Source organism: Neovison vison, chromosome 2 (genome assembly GCF_020171115.1).
Source record: "Neovison vison isolate M4711 chromosome 2, ASM_NN_V1, whole genome shotgun sequence".
NCBI lineage: Eukaryota > Metazoa > Chordata > Mammalia > Carnivora > Mustelidae > Neogale > Neogale vison.
In genome coordinates this window covers 186,257,174-186,281,019 of record NC_058092.1, presented here as the reverse complement: position 1 = coordinate 186,281,019, position 23,846 = coordinate 186,257,174, and the positions used below count along the sequence as shown (strand labels likewise).

The following is a 23,846-nucleotide window of genomic DNA, read 5'->3' as shown; positions in this document are numbered from 1 at the left end:
TAGAGGGAAAACCCACCTTAGCTTGACAATAGGCAGGCCTCCAGTGTCCTGAGAGTTTCTTTAGCATATGAAGGTCCTTTTGGACATCTCCCTTTTTTTTACCTCCCCCAACTCTCAAGTATATAATCAGTCATTCCTCACAATTCCAAGGCAGCTCTTTCTGCCCAAAGGTCCAGTCCCCATGCTTTAATAGAATCACCTTTCTGCACCAAAAAAAAAAGTACAATTTTGACAAGCAAAAGTTATAGAGCAGTTTGCTTTTGTCAGCATCACCATGTAGTAGAACATCTGAGGTGTGGCCATTAAAAGACTAGAACTCTCCTTTATTGATTAGCTTTGTTTTACTGATTAGCTTTGAAACTTGTACTTCCCCCAAAGTATTAAGCTGTGAATTACTAGTAAAAGAATTTGTGGATTTTTCCCCTATTATATTTCTGTTTTGCCTCTGCTATTAGTCTCATATACTTCAAAGGTATGTGAGTGGTATACTTTCCCCTGTTATCTGTCCCTCAAGGTCCTACACATACCAGAAAAGAGAGTTTATTTCAGAGCTCAATTGAATAAAGTCATTGCCATTTGCTCTGTAGCAGTGGGCCCGCCGGCTTCCTGAAGACTCAGCCTACTTCTTACTGAGTACTTGCCAAGTACTAGGCATTTTACCTATCTTCTCCCTAATTATCACATCTGCATGATGGATAGAATCCCTGTTTTTCCGATGAAAAATACTTCTCTGAGCCTTAATTATTTGCCTGAGATCACAGAGGGTGTTAAGAGGTGGCACCAGGGGACGCCTGGGTGGCTCAGTTGGTTAAGCAGCTGCCTTCGGCTCAGGTCATGATCCCAGCGTCCTGGGATCAAGTCCCACATCAGGCTCCTTGCTCGGCAGGGAGCCTGCTTCTCTCTCTGCCTCTGCCTGCCTCTCTGTCTACTTGTGCTCACTCTCGCTCCTCTCTCTCTCTCTCTGACAAATAAATAAATAAAATCTTAAAAAAAAAAAAAAGAAGAGGTGGCACCAGGAGTCAAAGCCAGGACTGTCATTGCACAGTCCGCAATCTTCCCACTAATGAGCCCATTCATTGCCGCTCCTCCTTCTCCATGATCTGAAGAAGCAGAAGGGTTTGGGGGAAACAAAACCACGTTGCTAGACCCTAGCCTATAGGGAGATGGCTAGAAAGTTAATTTATGGAAACATTTGTGGAGGACCTTAAGTACTAGGCAAAAAGTTGAGTTTATCCAGTTGACAGTGAGAAATCACTGATATTTTTGTGAGTAGGAGGAAGAACCTAGGAAGAAAGTGATGTTGCGGGGTGATTAGGTACTTGTAGACATGTAAGTAATAGAAGTGATGTACTTTCCCCCCAACTGCCAGGCAACAGTTGAAGACAAGTGTGGGGTTTGCAATGGGAAGATGCTTTATTGGAGCAAGATCAGCATAGGTACACCCCTGAAAACGTACCCACAGAATTGGTGACAGTGGCCACATGAAGAGTGGGAGACTGGAAGACAAGGGGAGAGGAAGAATTTGCTTTGTGCTGTTCATATATTACTCTTCCTATATTCATGTATTAAGTTTTTTTAAAACTTGAAAAATAATTAAATGTTTTAAAAAACTAAGCAGAAGATGGAGCAGCTGATAAGTGATAAGACTGGTACAAGGCGTAGCATATATAGGAGAAGAAAGGAGGCTATTTTATCTTTTCAGTGAGCCACAGAGGGAATTCAGGCAGTGGGACTGATTCCTGGCAGGTGGATTTTCTGTGACTGATTAAAAGACAAGGGAAGGAGATCATGTGTGACAGTGTGTTGCCCTGTAATTAGGTGTCACCTTCACCCGTGCCAGTCAGCACTGGGTCCCTGGCATTAGCGGACGACTCCAGAGGAAGCTGAATTTTCCTTATCCCTCTTTCTACTTAAGCTGCTTTTTATTTTGTTAACAGCTTTATTGAGGTATAATTTAGGCCATAAAAGTCACCGATTTTAAGTGAACAGTTCAATGATTTTTGGTAAATTTACAGAGTTACGTAGTCATCACTGCCATCCTGTTTCCGAATGTTGGCATCACCCCAGAAAATCTCCATGCTAGCTTGCAGTCAGTCCCCATTTCCACCCCTGCCCCCAAACAGCCAGGCATCTTTCTTCTGTCTCTGCAGATCTGTCTCTTCTGGACATTTCATGGGAATGCATTCATAAAATAATGTAGCCTTTTGTGTCTAGCTTCTTTTACTTAGCATCCTGTTTTGAGGCTTATCCGTGTTGTTGCTTGTATTCATAGCTTACTGTTTTTATTGCTGAACACAGTGAACAAAATTCCACTGTATGGTTATATTTCTCTGAACATTTGCATACAGATCTTTATATGGACCTAACTGTTCCTTCTTCTTAAGAAAACTGCTAGAAGTAGGGGCGCCTGGGTGGCTCAGTAGGTTAAAGCTTCTGCCTTCAGCTCGGGTCATGATCCCAGGGTCCTGGGATCAAGCCCCACCTCGGGCTCTCTCCTCTGAGGAGGGCCTGCTTCCTCCTCTCTCTCTGCCTGCCTCCCTGCCTACTTGTGATCTCTGTCTGTCAAATAAATAAATAAATAAAAATCTTTAAAAAAAAGAAAAAAGAAAACTGCTAATAGTAGAATGGCCGGGTTGTATGGAATAATTGAGTTCAATTTTTTTTTAAGATTTTATTTATTTATTTGACAGAGAGAGCACAAATAGGGGGAGTAGCAGAGGGAGAGGGAGAAGCACAGACTCCCCACTGAGGAGGGAGCTCCATGTGGGGCTCTGTCCCAGGACCCCTGAGATCATGACCTTAGCTGAAGGCAGATGCTTAATCAACTGAGCCACCCAGGCACCCTAACTTTTATTTATTTATTTATTTTTTAATGAAGACACCAAACTGATTTCCACTGTGGGTACTACATTTCCACAACAATGTGAGAGTTCCAGTTTCTCTACATCTTTATTAAAACTTGTTGTTGTCTGTCTTTTTTTTATTATAGTCATTCTGATAGGTATGTAGTGGTTTCTCATTGTGGTTTGAATTTGCATTTCCCTAATGACTGATGATCCTGAGCATTGTTTCATGAACTTTTTAACCATTAATATATCTTATTTGGTGAGACATCTACTCAGATACTTCTTATAATTGTATTATTTTTTTCTCATGATTGAGTTGTAAGAGTTCTTTATGTAGTTCTGGACTCAAATCCTTTATCAGATAAATGATTTTTAAATATTTTAAAATATTTCTTCCAGTCTATGTTTTGTCTGTTCTTGCAGTAATTTTTTTAAAGATTTCTTTTTATTTTAGAGCAAGCAAGGGGAGGGGCAGAGGGAGAGAGAGAGAATCCTGAAACAGACTCCACGCACGAAGCCCAATTTGGGACTTGATGCTAGGACCCCAAGATCATGACCTGAGCCAAAAAGAGTCAGCAGCTTAACTGACTGAGCCACCCAGGTGCCCCTGTCCTCTCAGTATTTTGAAGCACAAAAGGTTTTAATGTTGATGAAGTCTAATTTATCATTTTTTTTCTTTTATGGATTGTTCTTTTGGTGTCATATCTAAGAACTCTTTGTCTTACTCAAGGTTATGAAGTTTTTTGTTTTTTTTTTTTTTATGTTTTCTTCAAACACTTTAAACACTTTATCAGTTGCTTTTAGTTTTGAAAGACAACTCTAGGAGCACCTGGGTGGCTAAGTCAATAAGCACCTGCCTTGGCCCAGGTCATGATCCTCGGGTCCTAGAATTGAGCCCTACATCCAATGGGCTCCCTGCTCAACAGGGAGTCTGCTTCTAGCTCTCCCTCTGCCCCTCTGCCTGTTCATGCTCTCTCTCTCAAATAAATAAATAAAGCCTTTAAATTAAAAAAGACAATTTTATTTGTTTGTTTAACAAACTCTTAGTGTTAATTGAATTCATGTTTTAATAAACATAAAGAAGTGTTTCAAGTGTTTCTACTGTCCACACTATGTATATATATATTTTTTAATCACCTAGAGTCCAGTTTTATATAAGTCCATCTTTCCTAAGGTAGCTAGATAACCAGTTTGTTGAACATTTGGTCACAGGATAAAATAACTCCTCTTTCTTCCACTTCCCCCTAGTGTGTCAAGACATTCCCCTTGATGCCATGCTGAAAGGAAGGTTATTTCCTTTTGACTTCTATTCTGTAGATCAGGTCACCTGCCGATGGCTGCGTGGAGCTAATGCCTTCCAGTCTGAACACCTCAACTTGCAGAAAGCACGTCCTCTCGCTTTCCATCCACGAACCTCATCTTATAGTCTTACGATAGCTTTCTTGCTAAAAACTCCTCTGGATTTTTTGCTGAGTTGTTACAAAGGAATAAGAATTTTGTGACTGGCACCACCTTTTCTTTAAGGACACCTATCTAAATTGTAAGCTCCAAGGCCCATGTCCAAAGCAATTTTATTTCCCTCACTGTTCCTAGCATAGTGCTGAGTTGTTAGGAAGTGCTCAATAAATATTTTTTTATTATATCTATATAATAAAAGGTAAAATGTTTTGTATTTCAATTTAATAATGGCATTAATGTGATTTGTATCCCACTGTTTTTCTAAGTCATCAAATGAATAGCCGTTCAATTCAGATTTTTTGCTCTGTCCTTAAATAATTCTCAGCATGAGTACCAGGGCCTCTTGTATTTGATGTTTCACAATAAATTTACTAGCAAACATTAGAGCTTATATGTCGGAGTAGGTAGCATTCCCTGTGCTTTGTTTTAGGAATTTTATTTTAACCATTTTTAAGTGTATAGTTCGGTGGCATTAAGTACATTCATACTGTGTACAAGCATCACCACCATCCATCTTCCCAAATTGAAACTCTGTACCCATTAAACAACAATTCCTGGGACACCTAGCTAGCTCAGTCCATAGAGCATGGATCTTGGGGTCATGAGTTCAAGCCCCATGTTGGGAACAGAGCTTACTTAAAAAAAAAAAAAAGTCCCCATTCCTCCTCCCTCCCCCACCCAGCCCTGGCAACCACCATTCTACTTTCTGTCTCTGTACAGGTACCTCATATAAGTGGAATCATATAGTATGTCACCTTTTGTAAATGGCTTGTTTCACCTGACATAGTGTCTTTGAGGTTCATCCATATTGTACCTTATGTCAATTTCCTTCCTTTTACAGGGTGAATCATATTCCATTTTGTTTATACATTCATCCATTTGATGGAGGGGAGAGAAGATGGTATTAGTGTATCCATCCACAAGAAGGTGATATTATAGAGCCTGTACTTCTGGTCCAGGAGAATTCTCCTCTCTAAGGTTGATGCTAGCCTAGTGTTTCCATTAGATAGCATACTAAGGCATTCATATAAGGAATAAGTCCTATCTCCGGATGCTCTAAGTCAAGGCGAAGGAGAATGGCCTCAAGTTAGGGAAAAACTATTTATTATAAGCCTTCCAGTTCACTGCCAAAAATTATGGAACCTGGCACATAGTAGGTAGTCCATAAATGTTTGAATGCATAAATACAGATGTACCACTGTGCATAATTGCCAGAAACTGGTAACAGTCCAAACAGAATGGATTAAAAAAATGTGGTATATTCACACAACAATAAAAATGAGTTAACTACAGAATACAAAACACAGACAAATATTAAAGAAAGAAGCCATATATAATAGGATGCATACCGTGTGATTCCATTTACGACGTTCAAAACAAGCGTAATTGAACTGTTTCTGTTTGAGGATGCATAAATAGTAATGCTATTTTTTTAAAAAAGATTTTATTTATTTATTTATTTGACAGAGAGAGAGAACACAAGCAGGGGAAGCAGCAGGCAGAGGGAGAGGGAGAAGCAGGCTTCCTGCTAAGCAAGGAGCCCACCACAGGGCTCCATCCCAGGACCCCGGGACCGCAACCTGAGCCGAAGGCAGATGTTTAACCAACTGAGCCACCCAGGTGCCCCGATAGTAGCACAATTTTTAAAAAAGGCAAGGAAGGCAATGAATCCACTAAAAATCAGAATAGTGATTAACACTGAGTAAAGGGGCTTAATGACTGAGACGGGTTATCTTGAGGGGAGACCCGAAGGCTTCAGGGATGCTGGTGATAGTCTGTTCCTTGACTTCAGTGGAGGTTCTATGGGTGTTCATTGTACAGCAGTTTCTTGTACATTTATATTTTATGCAGCTTCCTATATGGTCATCATAGTCCACAATAAAAAGTTTTTTAGCTCCTATTATTCTTGGGAAAATTATAAAAGATAGTGTGACATAATCATACATACAGTATTTTAGCTCTTCATTTGATTGATTAAATGAGAAAGAGACCATTGACCCAGTTTGGAGAGTACAGAAAAGAAATGTATATTGTCAGTATTGAAGTTTCCTTATTTGTAAGTTCCCCATGTGGATTGCAGGGCTCTCTAGTCTGGGGAAATGGAGATTGGAAGAGGGGCTGCGCTCAGTAGAGGCCAGTCAGCATGGGTAATGTTAAGGACCTGATGCTTCATTAAAAGCCATTCACCTCAGCTTCTTTCCAGTGTTACTCACCTCTTAGAAATTGTATTCATTTCCATCTCAGCATGATGTGTGAGAAGTGGGAAATAGGCAAATAGGAGCAATCCTCACCCTGTAGGGAAACTCCCTGTTATACAGCTACTCTCTCCTGAGCCGTCAGAGAAAGTCAAATCGGAGATCAGCAAATCCTAGGAGCAGCTTTTGAAAAGAGCTTCTTCATTCAGAAAATTTCATCCAATTAAAGTTAAGTGGCAAATTGCTTCATTAGTAGCTTTTAGATTGACATAATGAACAGCTTCCCAAGTCAAACCATTCGCCTGTGTATCACTGACTCTGGTGTTTTTTAATTAACTTAAGCCTCAAAAAGCTTAGCTGGCCTAAGGGTAGATTATTAAAATGGAAGTCCTGACTCCATTCCAACTTGTTAAGGTGTATAACGTGTAATAGATCAAGAGGCTGAAGCTCATCTAGGAAATGTCATAATAGATACTGTGACTAATTGGAGGGCACATTTAGAAATATTTTTATTAAAGATACCCAGCCATCACTGTAAACAGCTTCATGTCAGATTTTACATGGGAGGGGAAAGCATTTAGCCAGCTTGCCTTTCTCAGGGTAAAATTCTAGAGTTGTGTTCCCTTGTTGTATACAAATTAGGCATTTCTTGATGAATTTATGCAGTTTCTGTTCCAAACATAACATAAATTTCTGACTTACAGACATGAATAACTGCCTACTTCTTTGCATTTTGAGCTGCTTTTTATTACAGGTTCCTGCCTGATCTTGCTGTCTCTTTTCTTTCAGGGTCTGACATTTCAGGAAGTGGAGAACTTCTTTACTTTCCTAAAGAACATTAATGATGTGGACACTGCATTAAGCTTTTACCATATGGCTGGGGCATCTCTTGATAAAGGTAATGAAACCCAAAAATGTTTTCTTGAGAGTATCAACATTGAATCTGTGATCTGTTAAGTGACTACCCTTCCTTAACAGTAATAGGAGTTTCTCTTGACATTATTTTGTATTTGTTTCCTTTCGTTGCCATTGCATTTCACCCTGAGTGTCCAAACTTAGCAAATGTATTTTCTTGTGTCAAAGGCTGTGGTCAAGGCAGACACCCATCTTTAGAAACTAGAACTTCTCTCATTGGAGCCAGAGTCATGACATATTTAAGATGAAGCTAAAGTCAGTAGCATTTCAATTCATTCTTTGGTGGGAAGCAGTAGTTTGGTTTATTTCCTGTGTTCACGTGGTTTAACATGGTTTTTTGCTTTGTTTTTTAGATAAAATCATGGCTAAGAACAGCTATCCCCCTCCCCCAAACTGGCTTACTTCCTACAAACTCAGTGCGACTTAGTACAGGCAATGTGAGAGAGCAGGGGAAGTGAAAACATTATTTTCCCCCCAACATTTTATTATGAAAAAGTTAAAACATTGAGAACAGTTGAAGTAATTATTCAGGGAACATCCATATAGCCAATTCAGTTAACATTTTTCTCTATTTCCTGTAGTATCTCTGTGTATGTATTCATCCCTCTATCAGTCTTATTCTTTGATGTACTCTAAGTTGTAGACATCAGCATGTCTAAATACTTCAGCATGAATACTAACTGAAGTCCAGTATTTTGTTTGAAGTTCCTTTGTGCCCCTTCATAGTCTTTTTCTGCCCCCATGCATGGAGACAACCTTAATCTGTGTATTTTTCTACCATAGATTAATTTTGTTTGTTCTAGAGCTTCCTACAAATGGAATTATCCGATGTATAATCTTGTAAAGTTTCTCTCAGCGTGTTTTTGAGATCATCCATATTGTCATGGGCAGAGTAGCTTGTCCGTTTTTTGAGTGGAAATTTGTTGGGAGGACTGCTCCACAGTCTGTCCACTCTTCCACTGGTTACCTTACCTGTTCCCAGTTACTGGCTCTCTTGAATAAAGCTGAGTATCCTTGTGTTAGTCTTTTTCAGGACATGTCTTGCCATTTCTCTCAGATAAATCCCTAGGAACGAATTGCTGGGTCCAGGGGAAAGTACTTAGTTGTTTTTTTTTTTTTTAAACTGTCATTCCCTTTTGCACAGTGTTTCTGTATTCCCACCAGCAGTGACAGCAGTTCGTGTTGTTCCACATTCTTGTCCACAGGTTGGCAGTATTCTGGAGTGTAGAGAAAGACATCTCATTTTGTTTTTCTTTTGTATTTCCTTGATGACTTCTACTATTGAGCAGCTCTTCTGTGTTCTTATCATTCAGATATCTTCTTTGGTGATGTGTCTGTTGAAATCTTTTGCCCATTTTTATTAGTTGCTTGTCTTATGATTCACTTATTGAAATTCTTTTTTTTTTTTTTTTAAAGATTTATTTATTTATTTGACAGAGAGAGAAGGATCACTAGCAGGCAGAGAGGCAGGCAGGGTGGGCAGGGAGCAGGCTCCCCGCTGAGCCCAATACGGGGCTCAATCCCAGGACACTGAGATCATGACCTGAAGGCAGAGGCTTAACCCACTGAGCCACCCAGGCGCCCCTATTGAAGTTCTTGATACATATTAGGATACTAATGCTTTATCAGTTATATGTATTGTGAGTATTTTTCTAGACTGTGACTTGCCTATTCACTTTCTTTTTTTAAGATTTTATTTATTTGACAGAGATCACAAGTAGGCAGAGAGGGAGGAAGCAGGCCCCCTGCTGAGCAGAGAGTCCGAATTGGGGCTCGATCCCAGGACCCTGAGATCATGACCTGAGCTGAAAGCAGAGGCTTAACCCACTCAGCCACCCAGGCGCCCTGCCTATTCACTTTCTTTTTTTTTTCAAAGATTTTATTTATTTATTTGACAGAGAGAGATCACAAGTAGATAGAGAGGCAGGCAGAGAGAGAGAGAGAGGGAAGCAGGCTCCCTGCCGAGCAGAGAGCCCGATGTGGGACTCGATCCCAGGACCCTGAGATCATGACCTGAGCCGAAGGCAGCGGCTTAACCCACTGAGCCACCCAGGCGCCCGCCTATTCACTTTCTTAAAGGTCTTTTTCATTTGCAGAAGTTTTTTTTTTTTTTTTTTAATTATTTATTTGACAGACAGAGATCACAAATAGGCAAAGAGGCAGGCAGAGAGAGAGGGATAAGCAGGCTCCCTGCTGAGCAGAGAGCCGGATGCGGGGCTCGATCCCAGGGCCTTGGAATCATGACCTGAGCCCAAGGCAGAGGTTTAACCCACTGAACCACCCAGGTGCCTCATTTGCAGAAGTTTTTGTCTGAAGTCTAATTTATTGAATTTTTATTTTTTAATCATTACTTTCTGCTCCTAATAAAACCTTTGTCTACCCCCAAACTGTGCAGATAGTCTCCTGTATTTTTTCTACAAGCTTTAGTGCTTCAGCGCTTACGTTTCTTATATGATCCACTCAAATTAATCTCTATAGATGGTGTGAAGGAGAGTGTTCCACATAGATACCCAGTTGAACCAGCACCATTTGCTGAAAAAGCCTTCCCTTGTTTTGCTTTGGCACCTTTATCAGAAATCAAATTACCTTTTAAGTGTAGATCTGTTTATGAGCTCTCTGTTCTGTTACACTTATCTATAATGTCTCTACCCATGCTCAGTCTGATTACTGTAGCTTTATAGGAAGTCTTAAAGTGTCAGGTATTATTAATCTCTCAACTTCCTTCTTTTTCAAGATTGCTGTAGATATTTTAGGTCCTTTGTATTACTACTTAAATTTTAGAGTCAGCTTGTCGCTTCCTTTGTAAAAAAGAGGTGGGATTGGGGCGCCTGGGTGGCTCAGTCAGTTAAGCATCTGCCTTCAAGTCAGGCCATGATCTTGAGGTCCTGGAATCAAGCCCTATGTCGAACTTCTTGCTCAGTTGGGAGTCTACTTTCTCTCTCTCTCTCTCTCTCTTTCTGTCCCTCCCCGCAACTCGTGTATGGGCTCGCTCTCTCTCTCACTTTCTTTCTAATAAAATGTTAAAAAAAAAAAAAAAAAAGAGGTGGGCTTGTGATTACAATAACATTGAGTATATATTAATTTGGAGAAAATTGACGTATTAGTGATATTGAGTCTTCCGATTCATGAGCATATTATAATAGCATCTCTCCATTTTTTAGATCTTCATAGATTTTTCTCAGCAGTGGTTTTGTAGTATTAAGTAGACAGGTTTGGCACATGTTTTTAGAAATTGATGCTTAAGCATGTTATGGTTTTGATACTATTATAAATGGAGTTTTGTTTCATTTTCCAATTATTTACTACCGTTACTAAAATACAATTGGTTTTTGTATACTGATCTTGTACTCTGCGATCTTGCTAAATTCACTCACTGTTCTAGTTGTTTCATAGATCTATTATGTTTCTCTATATAGGCAGTTGTCACCTGCAAACAGATAGTTTCACTTCTTTTTTGAGATTTATGCCTTTTTTTCTTGCCTTCTTGCACTTCCTTCAACCACCAGTATGATGTTAAATACAAGTAGTAAGAGAAGGCATCCTTGATCCTTGACTCCTTCTAGATTTTAGGGGAAAAGCATTCAGTATTTTATCGTTGAGTTAGATATTAGACTGTGGATGCCCATTATCAAATTAAGGAAGTTCCTTTCCCTTCCTAATTTTAAAAAAGGTCTTTATCTTTGGTGGCTATTGAGTTTTGTCAAATACTTTCCCTGTGTATATATATAAATGATTATTTGATTTTTCTTCTTTATTTTGTTAATATGATAGATTACCATAAGGGATATGATTATCCCTATTGTCCTGAAAAAAACCCAGCTTTGTAATAATGTATTATTAGGTTTCTTTTTATTGTGAGATTTGATTTGCTAACATTTTATTAAATATTAAGGGATATTGGTCTGTAACTTTATTTTTTGTAATATCTTTTCAGGTTTTGTACTATTCTCATAAAATGAATCAGGGAGGGGCGCTTGGGTGGCTCAGTGGGTTAAAGCCTCTGCCTTCGGCTCAGGTCATGATCCCAGGGATCGAGTCCCGCATCAGGCTCTCTGCTCCCCGGGAGCCTGCTTCCTCCTCTCTCTCTGCCTGCCTCTCTGCCTACTTGCAATCTCTATCTGTCAAATAAATAAATAAAATCTTTAAAAAAAAAAAAAAGAATCAGGGAAATTTTTCTTCTTTATTTTCAGAAAGTTTGTGAAAGATTACTGTTTCTGAATATTTTGATAGAATTTACCAATGAAACTATCTGGGCCTGCAGTTTTCTTTGTGAGAAGGTTTTGGTAACTTAATTTCTTTGATAAATACATAGGTATTCAGAGTTTGTGTTTTATCTTGTGTGAATTTTGATACGTTGTGGGTTTTTTTAGGAATTTTCACATTTCACCTAAATTATTGAATCTATTGACAAGAAGTTGCTCATAATATTCCATTATTATCCTTTTACCATCTAGAATCTGTAGAATCTGAAATCACCTTTTTCCCCTAACCTTCCTGAATTACAGCTTCTATCTTTTTTCTTTCTTTCTTTCTTAGTCTATCTAGGGGTTTGGCAATTTTGTTAAATTTTTCAAAGAACCAATTCTTGACTTTGCAGTATACATTATTTTGCTTTTCTTTTTCTAGCTTTTGATGGAACTTTATCTACTTTTTCTTTTTTTAAAGATTTTATTTATTTATTTGAGAGAGAAAGAACACAAGTGGGGGTGGGAGGGAAGGAGAGGGTGAAGCAGACTCCCTGCTAAGCAGGAAGCCTGATGCGGGGCTTAATTCCAGGCAGACAGGCTGAGCCACCCAGGCACCCTTTACCTACCTTTTCCAACCTTTTCCAAGTTAAGCTTTTGAAGCTATAAATTTATTTATTTGCTTCACGAATTTTGAGCTCTGGTGTTAAGAGAATATATAGTTACTGGTTAGGATTATTTTGCTTTTCTTATGAATTGACCCTTTTATCATTATGAAATGTTCCCCCTTTATCTTTAGTAATATACCTTTCTAAAAAATCTATTTTATCTGATAGTGGTATAATTACTTCAGCTTTGTTTATGGTTATTATTTGCATAGTATGTCTTTTTCTATTCTTTTATGTTCCACCTATCTGTGTCTTTAGATAAGTGTATCTCTTCCAGGCATATAGTTGGATCTGGTGGCCTGTTAGGTATATCTCTTTGCATTTCATATCTTAATGGTTTCTCTAGAAGTTATAACATTTTACAGTTCACTTAAAGTTAATAGTGTGCCACTTCCAGTGAAGTGTAAGAACCTTGCAGTCAAATAGTTCCATTTACCATCACCCTGTGTTTTATGCTATAGTTATCATTTGTGTTTCTTCTGTGTATGTTATAATCCCTACAATATAACATTAGGATTCTTGCTTCCAACAGTTTTTTAAGAAATAAAGAGGAAAAAAAATAATCTTTTATACTTACCCACATTTACCATTTACTTGTATTTACCATTTTGAGTGCTTTTCATTTATTCCTGAATCTCTAAACTTTTTTTTTAAGATTTATTTACTTATTTATTTGACAGACATCACAAGTAGGCAGAGAGGCAGGCAGAGAGAGAAGAGGAAGCAGGCTCCCTGCTGAGCCAAGAGCCCGATGTGGGGCTCCATCCCAGGACCCTGGGATCATGACCCAAGCTGAAAGCAGAGGCTTTAACCCACTGAGCCACCCAGGCGCCCCTAAACTTTTATCTGGTATCATTTCTCATTGGTCTGAAGAACTTTTGTTATTCCTTATGGTACAGACCTGCTAGCAATGAAATCTCTTAGATTTTGGTTGATCTGACAGTGTCTTTATTTCACTGTTGGGTACTGCAATGTGTAAGTTTTAAATCTCTCCGAAGCTCTGATAGCTTTTATAAACACAGTCTTGCTTATTCAGCACTTTTCGATAGATTCCTTAAGATGTCCTAATACAAGATGATGCCACCTGCAAATAGAAAATATTTTGTTTCTTCCATTCCAAATTGGATGCCTTTTACTTCATTTTCTTAATTGACATAGGTTTTTTAAAGAACAGTTGCTTGTTTGCTTGTTTCTTTATGTAAAAGAATACCTCTTCTGACCTTTGTAGAATCCCTCGAAAAAAACAAATGGTATCATAGAGGTTATGTATGTATGTGTAATACCACTGGGTTATTTCTCCAGAATAGCTTTGGTTCTATTGCTCCGTTTCACAAAACGGATTTGACAGCATCTGAAAATCCAAAAATACAAGATAAAAATCCAAAGATAGGAGGTCGTCATTTATTGTAAAAATAAAATTAATAAGTTCCTCTTTATATTTGCATTTTTATTTTTAAAAAACTCAACTAAAGACATTGCTATAAAGCACAATTATCCTGGATGAATCACTGTCTGTGTTAAAATTACAGGGTGTATAAAATAAAATGATTGGGGTAGTAGTGGCAAAGGAAAGTGCAACCTAGTGGTTAAAAAAAAAAAAAAAGACAGTGATTCTTTCAAATGACTTCAGGCCATTTCCTGGGATGTTTCGTCTCCATATAATCCATGCCTCATTATCTTTGCTAATAGAGGCAATGTTAAAAATTATACAGTCATATCTGATATCCAGATACATATTTGGCTTTAAGATGTATGATACTTAGCATTTGTTTTGACTTCTTGGTTTGTTTTATCTGTGTAACTTTGGATTCCCTGGGTGTAAAACGATAGATATCTAGGGGAAGCTGGCCTAGATTCATACTAAGTAGCAGGGAGAAGCCAAGTGTATTCATTTCCTGGGGCTGCCGTTACAAATTACCACCAACATCGTGATTTAAAAAAACAAAAAAAAAACGGGAATTTACTCTCTCATAGTTCCGAAGGCCACAAATCTGAAATCAAGATGTTGGCAGACCCATGCTCCCTCTGAAGGCTCTGGGAAAAAATCCTTCCTTGCCTCTTCCAGCTTCTTGTGGCTCCAGTCACTCGTTGGCTCATGGCTGCAGAACTCCTGTCACTGCTTCTGTCTTTACATGGCCTTCGCCTTCTTCTCCCCATGTCTTTCTTCTGTGTATCTCTTAAAAGGACACTTATCATTGGATTTAGGGTCTGGCTGGGTAATCCTTAGCCCAGATCTCATCTCAATTTAATTACATCTGCAAAGACCCTTCTTCCAAACATAGTCTCATTCACAAGTTCTAGGGGTTAAGATGTAGACATAGCTCTTAGGGGGCCACCATTCAACCCACCATAGCAACCAAGAACTAAATATCACCCATAAGTAGTCCACCAAGTAAGACTAAAATGGGACGCGGGGGGAGAGAGAATTTAAATTACTTTGAGAATACTTGTATTGTCTGTTTAAAAGCTTAAATTTTTCTAGAAACCTAATTATGCTACTTACCTGGGTAACTTCTATTTATCTTTCAAGACTCAACTTCAAGGCTGCTTCCTCAGAGAGGCCTTCCCTAACTACTCAATATGAATTATAAAAAACTAACTATATTGTCTCTATTCTTAGAATTTTTTAAAAAGATACATTAACCTAAAATCCTCTGTCTTCATCATTGTCATCAATTCCTAGCATAAATTATGGACAAGGGCTTTAATGTCCATAAATGTGGCTAATCAGGCAGAGCAGAGACCACTAACAACAATATTTTGTATGTAGTAGGCCCTCAGTAACTTACTGAGTTATCTACTACCTATCCAGGAACTCAAAAAAAAATAGGCATTAGCCTTGATTTCTTGCTCCCTCACTCCCATATTCATTTCTTCAGTAAATCCTTCTCTCTATTTCCAAAATACACCCTGCATCTGACTCCCTTTCTGCATCTCCCCTGCTAAAGCCATAGTCTCTCTACACTGCCTTGTGGAGTTCCATATGTCATGGCCCTGTATACTCTGAGTTCATCAAATACCACTTCCTTCCCAGTTCACTCCACCCCACACTTTCTGTATTTCTATTCTAAACGTACCAAGTTCATTCCCACCTGAAGGCCTTTGTTCTAGCTGTGCCTTCACCTCAAGTGCTCTTTCCCATGAGGTCGGTGTATTTGGGCCCCTGGAATCCGGGTCACATATAAATCACTTCCTCAGAAAGACCTTCCCGTCCTAAAGTAACCCCATCACCCTGTGTGTCATAACATTTGTCACTACCCAATATTTTCTCATGTGTTTATTCTGACTCTGCATACTAGCATGCTTATTTGTCTTATTCATGGATATATTCTCCACGTTTGGACAATCCTCGGGATACAGTAGACACCAACAAATGAATAAGTGAATAAACATTTTGATGGATTAAATAAGACATTGGATCTCAAGCCAATAAACCCTCACCTTTCCCAGTAGACCCAGAGAACAGACTCATGCCATTAATTCACCACATTCTTCTGTGATCCCCATCTTTTAGACTTGACATTATGTCACCTTTTGCATGCTTAAAAGGGTGATCTCAATACTGTGAACTGTTCACACACTAGCACGTGCCTGGAAAGGCTGGCGTGTGTTCAGCTCTCCTCGCCGCTTTCCCTTACTCTGCCGGTTGTGCCTGTCCTCTGCAGCCTCTCCTTGCACTTTCCCCTTTGCTTTCAAACCTTCCTAATCCCGACAGCCCTACTGGTGATTTTTCCACTGGGTTGAGATCTACCCGAATTCTCCCTCGCAGAATCCTGGGATTTTACTGCTAAGATGGAACTTGGAAGGGAGGGGGGAAAGTGTAGTAGTTAAGAACACAGGTTCCAAAGTCCTGATGTCTGGGTTGTTTTGTTTTTTGTTTTTTTTAAGATTTTATTTATTTATTTGATCACAAGTAGGCAGAGAGGCAGGCAGAAGGCGGGGGAAGCAGGCTCCCTGCTGACAGAGAGCCTGATTCGGGGCTCGATCCCAGGACCCTAGGATCATGAATTAAGCCGAAGGCAGAGGCTTAACCCACTGAGCCAGGCGCCCCTGTTGTCTGGGTTTTAAGCTTGGCTCTTATCATTTACCGGCTGATTTGCTTCGGGCCATTTCTGAATTTAGTCTCCATGTTTTTAAAATCAGGATCATGATCCCTAATTCATAGGGTATTAACCTCGTGCCTATCATTCAGCCGCTTTCAGTTCAGTAAATGTCAGCCGCTTTCATTATGAAGTTGATGATGTAAACCAGATTTAGGGTGGTTCGTCCATTTGTTCAGCCAGCAGCATGGGTACTGTGCTGGGTTCTACCCTCAGAAGCTCGCAGTCTAACGGGAGAAAGAGGAGTATACACGCTGTTCCAGTTTGGTGTGGCAGAGATTAAAAGTGGAGCCTCTGTGCCATACTAGGGGTGGGGAAAGAGTGGGATGGGGATAGAATCAGAGTACTTCTGTCTGCCTTCTGCTCTCAGTCTTGGCTGTCTTCCTTTTTCCCCAAAAGGTTAGGACCTTCAGAAATTGGCACCTTTCAGAGGCCCTGGCACTGTCTCTTCCTTGACTATTTTAGAACTCGCAAACCTGTCTTTAGACATAATTTAGCACAGAATTTCCCCAACAGCATTGTGAAGAACACTATTTACTGCAATATGTTAATGGTTCTGTGGGTTTAAAAAAAAAATGTTCCATGGTCCAAGTCAGTTTGGAAAATGCCAGGTTATACAGAATTTCTTCCTGTAGCTCTAACTCCTGCCAACTTTTTAATATGCTAATGTGCATTATTAATCTCCAAGAGAGCCTTTATAGTTCTCAAACTTGATTTGCCCCAAAATGTCTTTTAACAACTTATGGAGCTAATGAACAGTTTGAGAACCCAGGCAGGTGGCAGCTACAAATTTACCACACGACAGCATGATCCAATCCCTCCAGAGTAAAAATAACGAAGTTCATTAAGGCACTTTCTTTAGTTCCTCCATGGCCCATGTGAGAATAACAAACTCCCAGGCAAATGTGAAATGTCCTTGGTGAATTCTGACCATTTGAAGAAAGAACCTTCCTCGGTGAAATAGTGTGCATTTCCCCTATAGGTCGTCTCTTGTTTAGCGCTTAAGAGGAATTGGTTCTCTTGCTTATTCGTACACATACGGGGCATGAACTTAGATATATAACCTCTCAAGTGCTGTCTAAATGATTTACCTGGTCTGAAGAAGGTAATGGAAAACAACATGACTTCCTCCCTGATGGCACCCTATGATGGAAAAGTTAAAAGTTGAATTGGAACTCTAGAATGGGCTATGGTTTGTATAACTTAGAATATTCTTTTTTTTTTTTTTAAGATTGTATTTATTTATTTGACAGAGTGAGACACAGCAATCAGGGGGAGTGGAAGAGGGAAAAGTGGGCTTCCCGCTGTGCAGGGAGCCAGATGCAGGGCTCAATCCCAGGACCCTGGGATCGTGACCTGAGCTGAAGGCAGACACTTAACAACTGAGTCACCCAGGCTCCCCAGCTTAGAATAGTCTTGCTTTCATAAAGAGAATAAAAGATTTCCAGGTATGGTGAGGCCCCGTTTTAAAGCGTCTCAGGATAGTACAGATTTGGTAAACTTGTAGGTCCTGTAATATTCCATGTGTCATTTGAATGGTAAGACAAGAAAATAATCACACAAATATAGCCTATGGCCTTTAATACTCATGCCCCCCATAATCCTGCTTAGATTGAAAAGCATCATTTATGAGATGGTTGTCCTTAATTTTTTTTTAAAGATTTTATTTATTTATTTGACAGAGAGAAATCACAAGTAGATGGAGAGGCAGGCAGAGAGAGAGGGAAGCAGGGTCCCTGCTGAACAGAGAGCCCGATGCGGGACTCGATCCCATGATCCTGAGATCATGACCTGAGCCGAAGGCAGCGGCTTAGCCCACTGAGCCACCCAGGCGCCCCATGTCCTTAATTTTTTATAATCATTCTATATGTGCAGTTTACCTTCTTGTCTGACAAGTCAAGAGAATAACTAGTAAGGCCTGTGGCATAAGTCCTAAAGGATGCTCTTGTTACAACCCCAGGTATTTTTTCTAAAGTATCAGTCATATCAAATGGTCTGTGTTGCCTTTATTTCTGAAGTGACCTGGATAGCATAGATGATCTTTAAGAATCTTTGTGGCTTTGAAATTCTTTGAGTCTCTTATTTTGAATGAGTAAAGGGGTCTTAGTCTTATGGTATTTAGGTCCCTACTGGGTTGTTGGAGAAGTTAGAAATTAGTAATGGAGTAAATTCTAACACAAAAAAAAACTGCTGTATCCACCACCTTCTCCTGAGCCATAAGAATCCCATAGCATTGTCATCTGGAGGACTGTGAGGCCATCACACATCTGGAACACTAACAGAGACTATCATTTCATAGCAACTTGTGTATGCCAAGCATAACTCTGAGTGCTTTATGGACATTATCTCTCTTAATCCTTGAAGCCTGAAAAGTAGTTGGTATTATCCCCCACTTTGTGGACAAGGAAATATAAAATAAAGCAGCTTGCTCACAGTTACCCAGCTAAGCAGGTAGAGCCAGGATTCAGCCGCAAGCCTCTCTAATCCCAAAGTCTGTGTATTCTTCCCACACCATTATGTTGCCTCTCAGTAGTTACCAAAATGCCGCTGAAACTTGGAAATATTTGCTGAAACACAATCCTGAAGGCAATGAAGGTTCACCATTTTGAACCATCCTTTTTAGTAGCTTAAGAAAGACAAGTTCTAGGCTATTTCTTTCCAGTTCCCTTTGGCTAAGAGTAGACCTTCCTTAGGGTGAGAATAAAGGCCTTTTAGTAAACTGTGGTGTTTTGGATTTGGTGCCCTTCTCTTGAATATGAACTCTGGCATGACATTTTCCCCATGCAGTTGTCTCTTCTGTTCAGGACCAAGTTCTGCAGACATATTCTGACATCTGTAGTGAACACCTTACAGTGACATAGACTTGGAGTTACCTAATCTAGCTTCTTATCCCATATAGGAACGTCTTAGTAGGCACATCTGTTTTCTTCACCTTTCTATTCGTATTACTCTCTGTAAAGAAACCAATACACAGAAGCCTGAAGTCACTTAAAAACGTCCCATAACAAGAAAAGTTGGTATCCCTTTAAAGAATACCACAGAACAGAAAAAGACATGTATGTACTAAATGGTCCGTTTCTCAGTTGCAACATAGGATATACAGATGTGGACCTCTCAGATTCTAATAATCAAGATGTTCTTCACCACCTCTACTCACTGGTGTGGCAGTGTTTTATTACGCTTTGAGATACTGTCCTAACATCTAGCATTTATTCAGAGTTAACTATATGTATGAAATCTATAAGTATAAATTTTGGTTTCAAACTCAAATCTGAGTTTGAGTCCCTGCTACTCACTAGCTTTGTTGCCTTGAGCAGATCACGTAAGTTCTCAAAGCTTCAGTTTCCTGATCTGTAGAATGGTGATAATAGAATATTGCTTCAGGGTTATTATGATAATTAATGAGAGAATACTATACTAATATACCAGATGGAAAGTATAACTATACCCAGATGCCTATTCCGGTTTTCAGTCCCTAGATACTGTCTTTCCTTTGCCCCCTTATCTTCTTAAGGAGCTTATAGACTGGAAGCAAGCTATACCAATGTGAGAACTTAGCAAAAAGATATTAAACAAAAGTAGAAAGATTACCCTAGGACCTAGTGGGCTTACTTTTGTTTTCTTAGGAAGTAGTACCTACTGCTTTTTTTCAGGCATTTTTGAGATTCATATTAGTTTAGAAATTACAAGTTGTTTGCACTTATTAATAAGGAGGATTGGATGGGGCGCCTGGGTGGCTCGGTGGGTTAAGCTGCTGCCTTCGGCTCAGGTCATGATCTCAGGGTCCTGGGATCGAGTCCCTTATCGGGCTCTCTGCTCAGCAGGGAGCCTGCTTCCTCCTCTCTCTCTCTGCCTGCCTCTCTGCCTACTTGTGACCTCTCTCTGTCAAGTAAATAAATAAATAATCTAAAAAAAAAAATAATAAGGAGGATTGGAGCTTCAGGTCTCTCCTAAGTTTCTTGATTCGTCCAAAAATTCTTGAGATCATTGCTTTCAGAAGGCATTATCCTTATTTACGTTCACTCTTCCTGGGAATATCTAACCCCTGTTAATATCTCTATAGTATCCTCAGCATTCAAGGGGGGGATTTCACTACACGATGAACTCTTGTGGAAAACATGGTTCATGTCCTCATCTTTTGTGTCTGACTCTGATCACAGAACAATTCTTTATATACAGTAGATGTTCATCTGATGTTGACTAAACGAGTGAATTAATTCTAGACATGCTCAGATCCTGGCAAGGATGGTGAAATGCCTTAATAAAAGCCTAGTGAGGGGGAAAATGATACAACTCTGTCACCTTCCCGTGTCATTAGTTTTCTTGACACCATGAGCAAGTCACAACTTCTCTGACCCTCAGATTAGAGTGATAGTAAATATCTCCAAAGGTTCTTCCAGATTGGAAATTTTAGGACTACAATTATATCTGCTTTTTTACTCAATGTAGTAATGTTTTAAGGGACATGTTGTAGCCTAAAGTTATATCCAGATTTGCATGAAAATGAACCAACTTATAATTATCAGATACATTTGAAATCAGAGCAGCACTGCTGAATTCCCAAAAGTAGGGTGGCAGTTTTAATTTATTTTCTTGTTAAGAAATGTAAAACTTAATTAGACTCTGGCCAGTGTATCTAAAGATCTCATTTGTGGAGTTTGGTATAGTAGTTGCAGAAGGTCGACAGTTCTGTAAAATGTACCTAAAATGAGCGCAGCTGTATATGAAGTATGATTTCAGGAACCTCAGAAGGACATTCCCAACCATAAATACCTTCTCCACTTATCTTTCTTGCTGCATAACAAATGACCACAAATTTAGCAGCTGAAAACACCTATGTGTTACCTCACGTTCTGTGAATCTGGGTTCGGCATAACTGGCTTCTCTGCTTGGGTCTTTTCCTTTTTTTTTTTTTTTTTTAATTTGAGAATGAGAGAGAGAGATTGAGAGCATGAGCAGGGGGGAAGAGCAGAAGCCAAGCTTCTCTGCTCATATCATAACAATGTTTAAAGTATAACAGGTGTCAGAAGGGCTGCATTCTCGTCTGCAGTTCAGGGTCCTCTTCCAAGCTCATTTAGGTTCCTGGCAGAATTCAGTTCCTTTCAGTTGTAGGACTTTTCCTTTCTGGCTGCCAGCCAGGAATCACTGTCAGCGGGCTGCCGCAGATCCTTGCCATGTGGCCCCCTCACAACGTGGCAGCTCACTTCCTCACAGCCAGCAGGAGACTCTCTTTCCCTGGTGTGCTGTGTTGCATTCTCTTATTATATAATTGTAATCACGGGAGCGACTATCCCATTACGTTTTTCTTATAAAGTAATCTTAACCTCAGAAGTAATATCCCATTATATTCACAGGTCCTGCCTGTGCTCAGGGAGAGGACATTATAGAGGATACACACACACACACACACGAATGTTGGGGAACGTCTCAGAATTCTGCCCACCACACCAACCATAATTCCAGAAATTCACACCTTTATGTTTATTCTTTGAAGACTTCTGAAGATATGGACATTGTAACTGATTTTAAGTCTTGTTATCTAAAAAATAACATGGCAGCCATAAAATTTTAGTGTGAGAAGGGAGCTTAGAAATAACTTTATTTAAACCCCTGCTTTATTGTTTTTAACCCCTTCATTTACACCTGAAGGAAATGACTTGCTCAAATCACAGGTAGTGTGACACAAAACTGAGACCAAAGACTGAGGTTCACTGACTTCCACACCATTGTTTTCTTTGGTTCATGGCAGCCGCTGCTACTAGAAGAACCTGGAGAATTATATAAGGGATTCAGTGGGTGCATGTGAAAGCAGAAATGGGAAAAGTTCACAGCAAAAATGTATGAGAGGCCATCCCCCAGACAGCCATAGCATGAAGGCAGGAGTCAGACTATCATAAAGATGTGTGAGGAATAGGTTATATGGGGGGGGAAGCTCCTATTTTATAAATTCTGTTAAAGTTTGTGGGAGGCAATCCCCATGCTTCAGTTCATCATTGCATTTTGTAAAAACATTTATATGTGAAGAGGAGCATTGGCCAGAATTCCATTCATTTAAGACAAAGTCATCAGTGTTTAAAATGATTCATGATGAAGTCAAGGAAGCTCAAATTCTGAAAGAAATGTTTGTTTTTTGAGGCTGTTTCTCTGCCGAGACCTCATTTGTTTTCCCAGATTTAAAGTCGCTTAGCCATTCCAAAGATTGATTCTGAGTTAACTACATTACCTTGGCCATATTGTGATTTAGTAAAATTATATAAGTGCCCCAAGGTGGGAGAGAGCTGCCTTGGGGATTCATGATTACCAGTAGGAGAGAGAGGAGGGTCGGGGGAGGATAAACTGGCCAAAATCCACATAAATAGATACATAAGGACAAAGTAAGCCAACATTCCGTCCCACTGAGAAAAGGATCAGAAAGGAATTCCACCAGCTGGGGAAGTATAGAGATTAGTATTTATTGCAAGCCCTGTTTCTTTAGGGACTTCAAGGTTTACTGCCCTTGGAAGCCTCTGGGACTTTGATGAGACACTTGTAAAGCTGGAGAGTATTTAGTCTTTTATGTTATTCCATGCCTCTCGCCTTAGCTATCAGAGATTCAAATTCTGTTGAGCCTGACAACTATAGGCCACCCGAGGAAGTCGTGTTGTAAAGGAAGGGGGAATCAAAGGTACTTCCTCCTCAAGACTGAGGTTGGATAAATTAGGAACTGGTTAAATAAATGATATATCCTGTCAGTGGAATACTATGGAGTTGTTTTTAAAAAAAGAACCTTTGGGGTGCCTGGGTGGCTCAGTTGTTAAGCATCTGCCTCTGGCTCAGGTCATGATCCCGGGGTCCTGGGATCGGGCCTCACCAGGCTCCCTGCTCAGTGGGGAGCCTGCTTCTCCCTCTTCTATTCCCCCTGCTTGTGTTCCCTCTCTTGCTTTCTCTCTCACTGTAAATAAAATAAATAAATAAATAATAAAATCTTTTTAAAAAATAAATAAATAAAATCTTTTTTAAAAAAGCTTGTTTATGTACAGGTATGGAATGCTTTCTGAGATATGTTGTTGAATGAGTAAAGCAAAACCCATATATTTAGTATACTACCATTTTTCTGGGAAGAAATGAAGAACGAATATTTGATTTTATTTCCATATTTCTGGAGAAACTAGAGATATTGGTTGCCTCTGGACATGTAGGTGACTGGGGAATAAGGTTGGGAACGGTACTTCAGCCCTTTGGTACCATTTGAATTTTCAAACAGATGCATGTATTACCTAATGAAAAACAGCTTTGTCAAGTAAAAGGAGTGAGAATTTAAAGAGACAAGGAGACAAAAACAAGTGAATACAGGAAATTGGTCTCCAGATAAGAGTTGGCTTTGTTATCAGGGTTTCCTTGCAAAGGGCCTTGACTGGCCCACTCTCAACACCCCCTACACCTTCTATTGTAGTTCCCTAACCAGACGTTAGTATCCCTTCCTGCTTTCAGGACTTCATTC

General features: G+C 39.6%; 1 protein-coding gene across 3 annotated transcripts in view; it reads left to right on the top strand.

The window, feature by feature from the left end:
- MICU1 (mitochondrial calcium uptake 1) overlaps window positions 1-23,846 on the top strand; it is a 237,576-nt gene that overhangs the window by 201,667 nt on the left and 12,063 nt on the right. For all 3 annotated transcript variants that reach the window (XM_044239745.1, XM_044239744.1, XM_044239746.1), the window contains one exon: window positions 7,289-7,397. In XM_044239745.1, coding sequence (XP_044095680.1) covers window positions 7,289-7,397 — 109 coding nt within the window. The remainder of the gene's footprint in view (window positions 1-7,288; window positions 7,398-23,846) is intronic.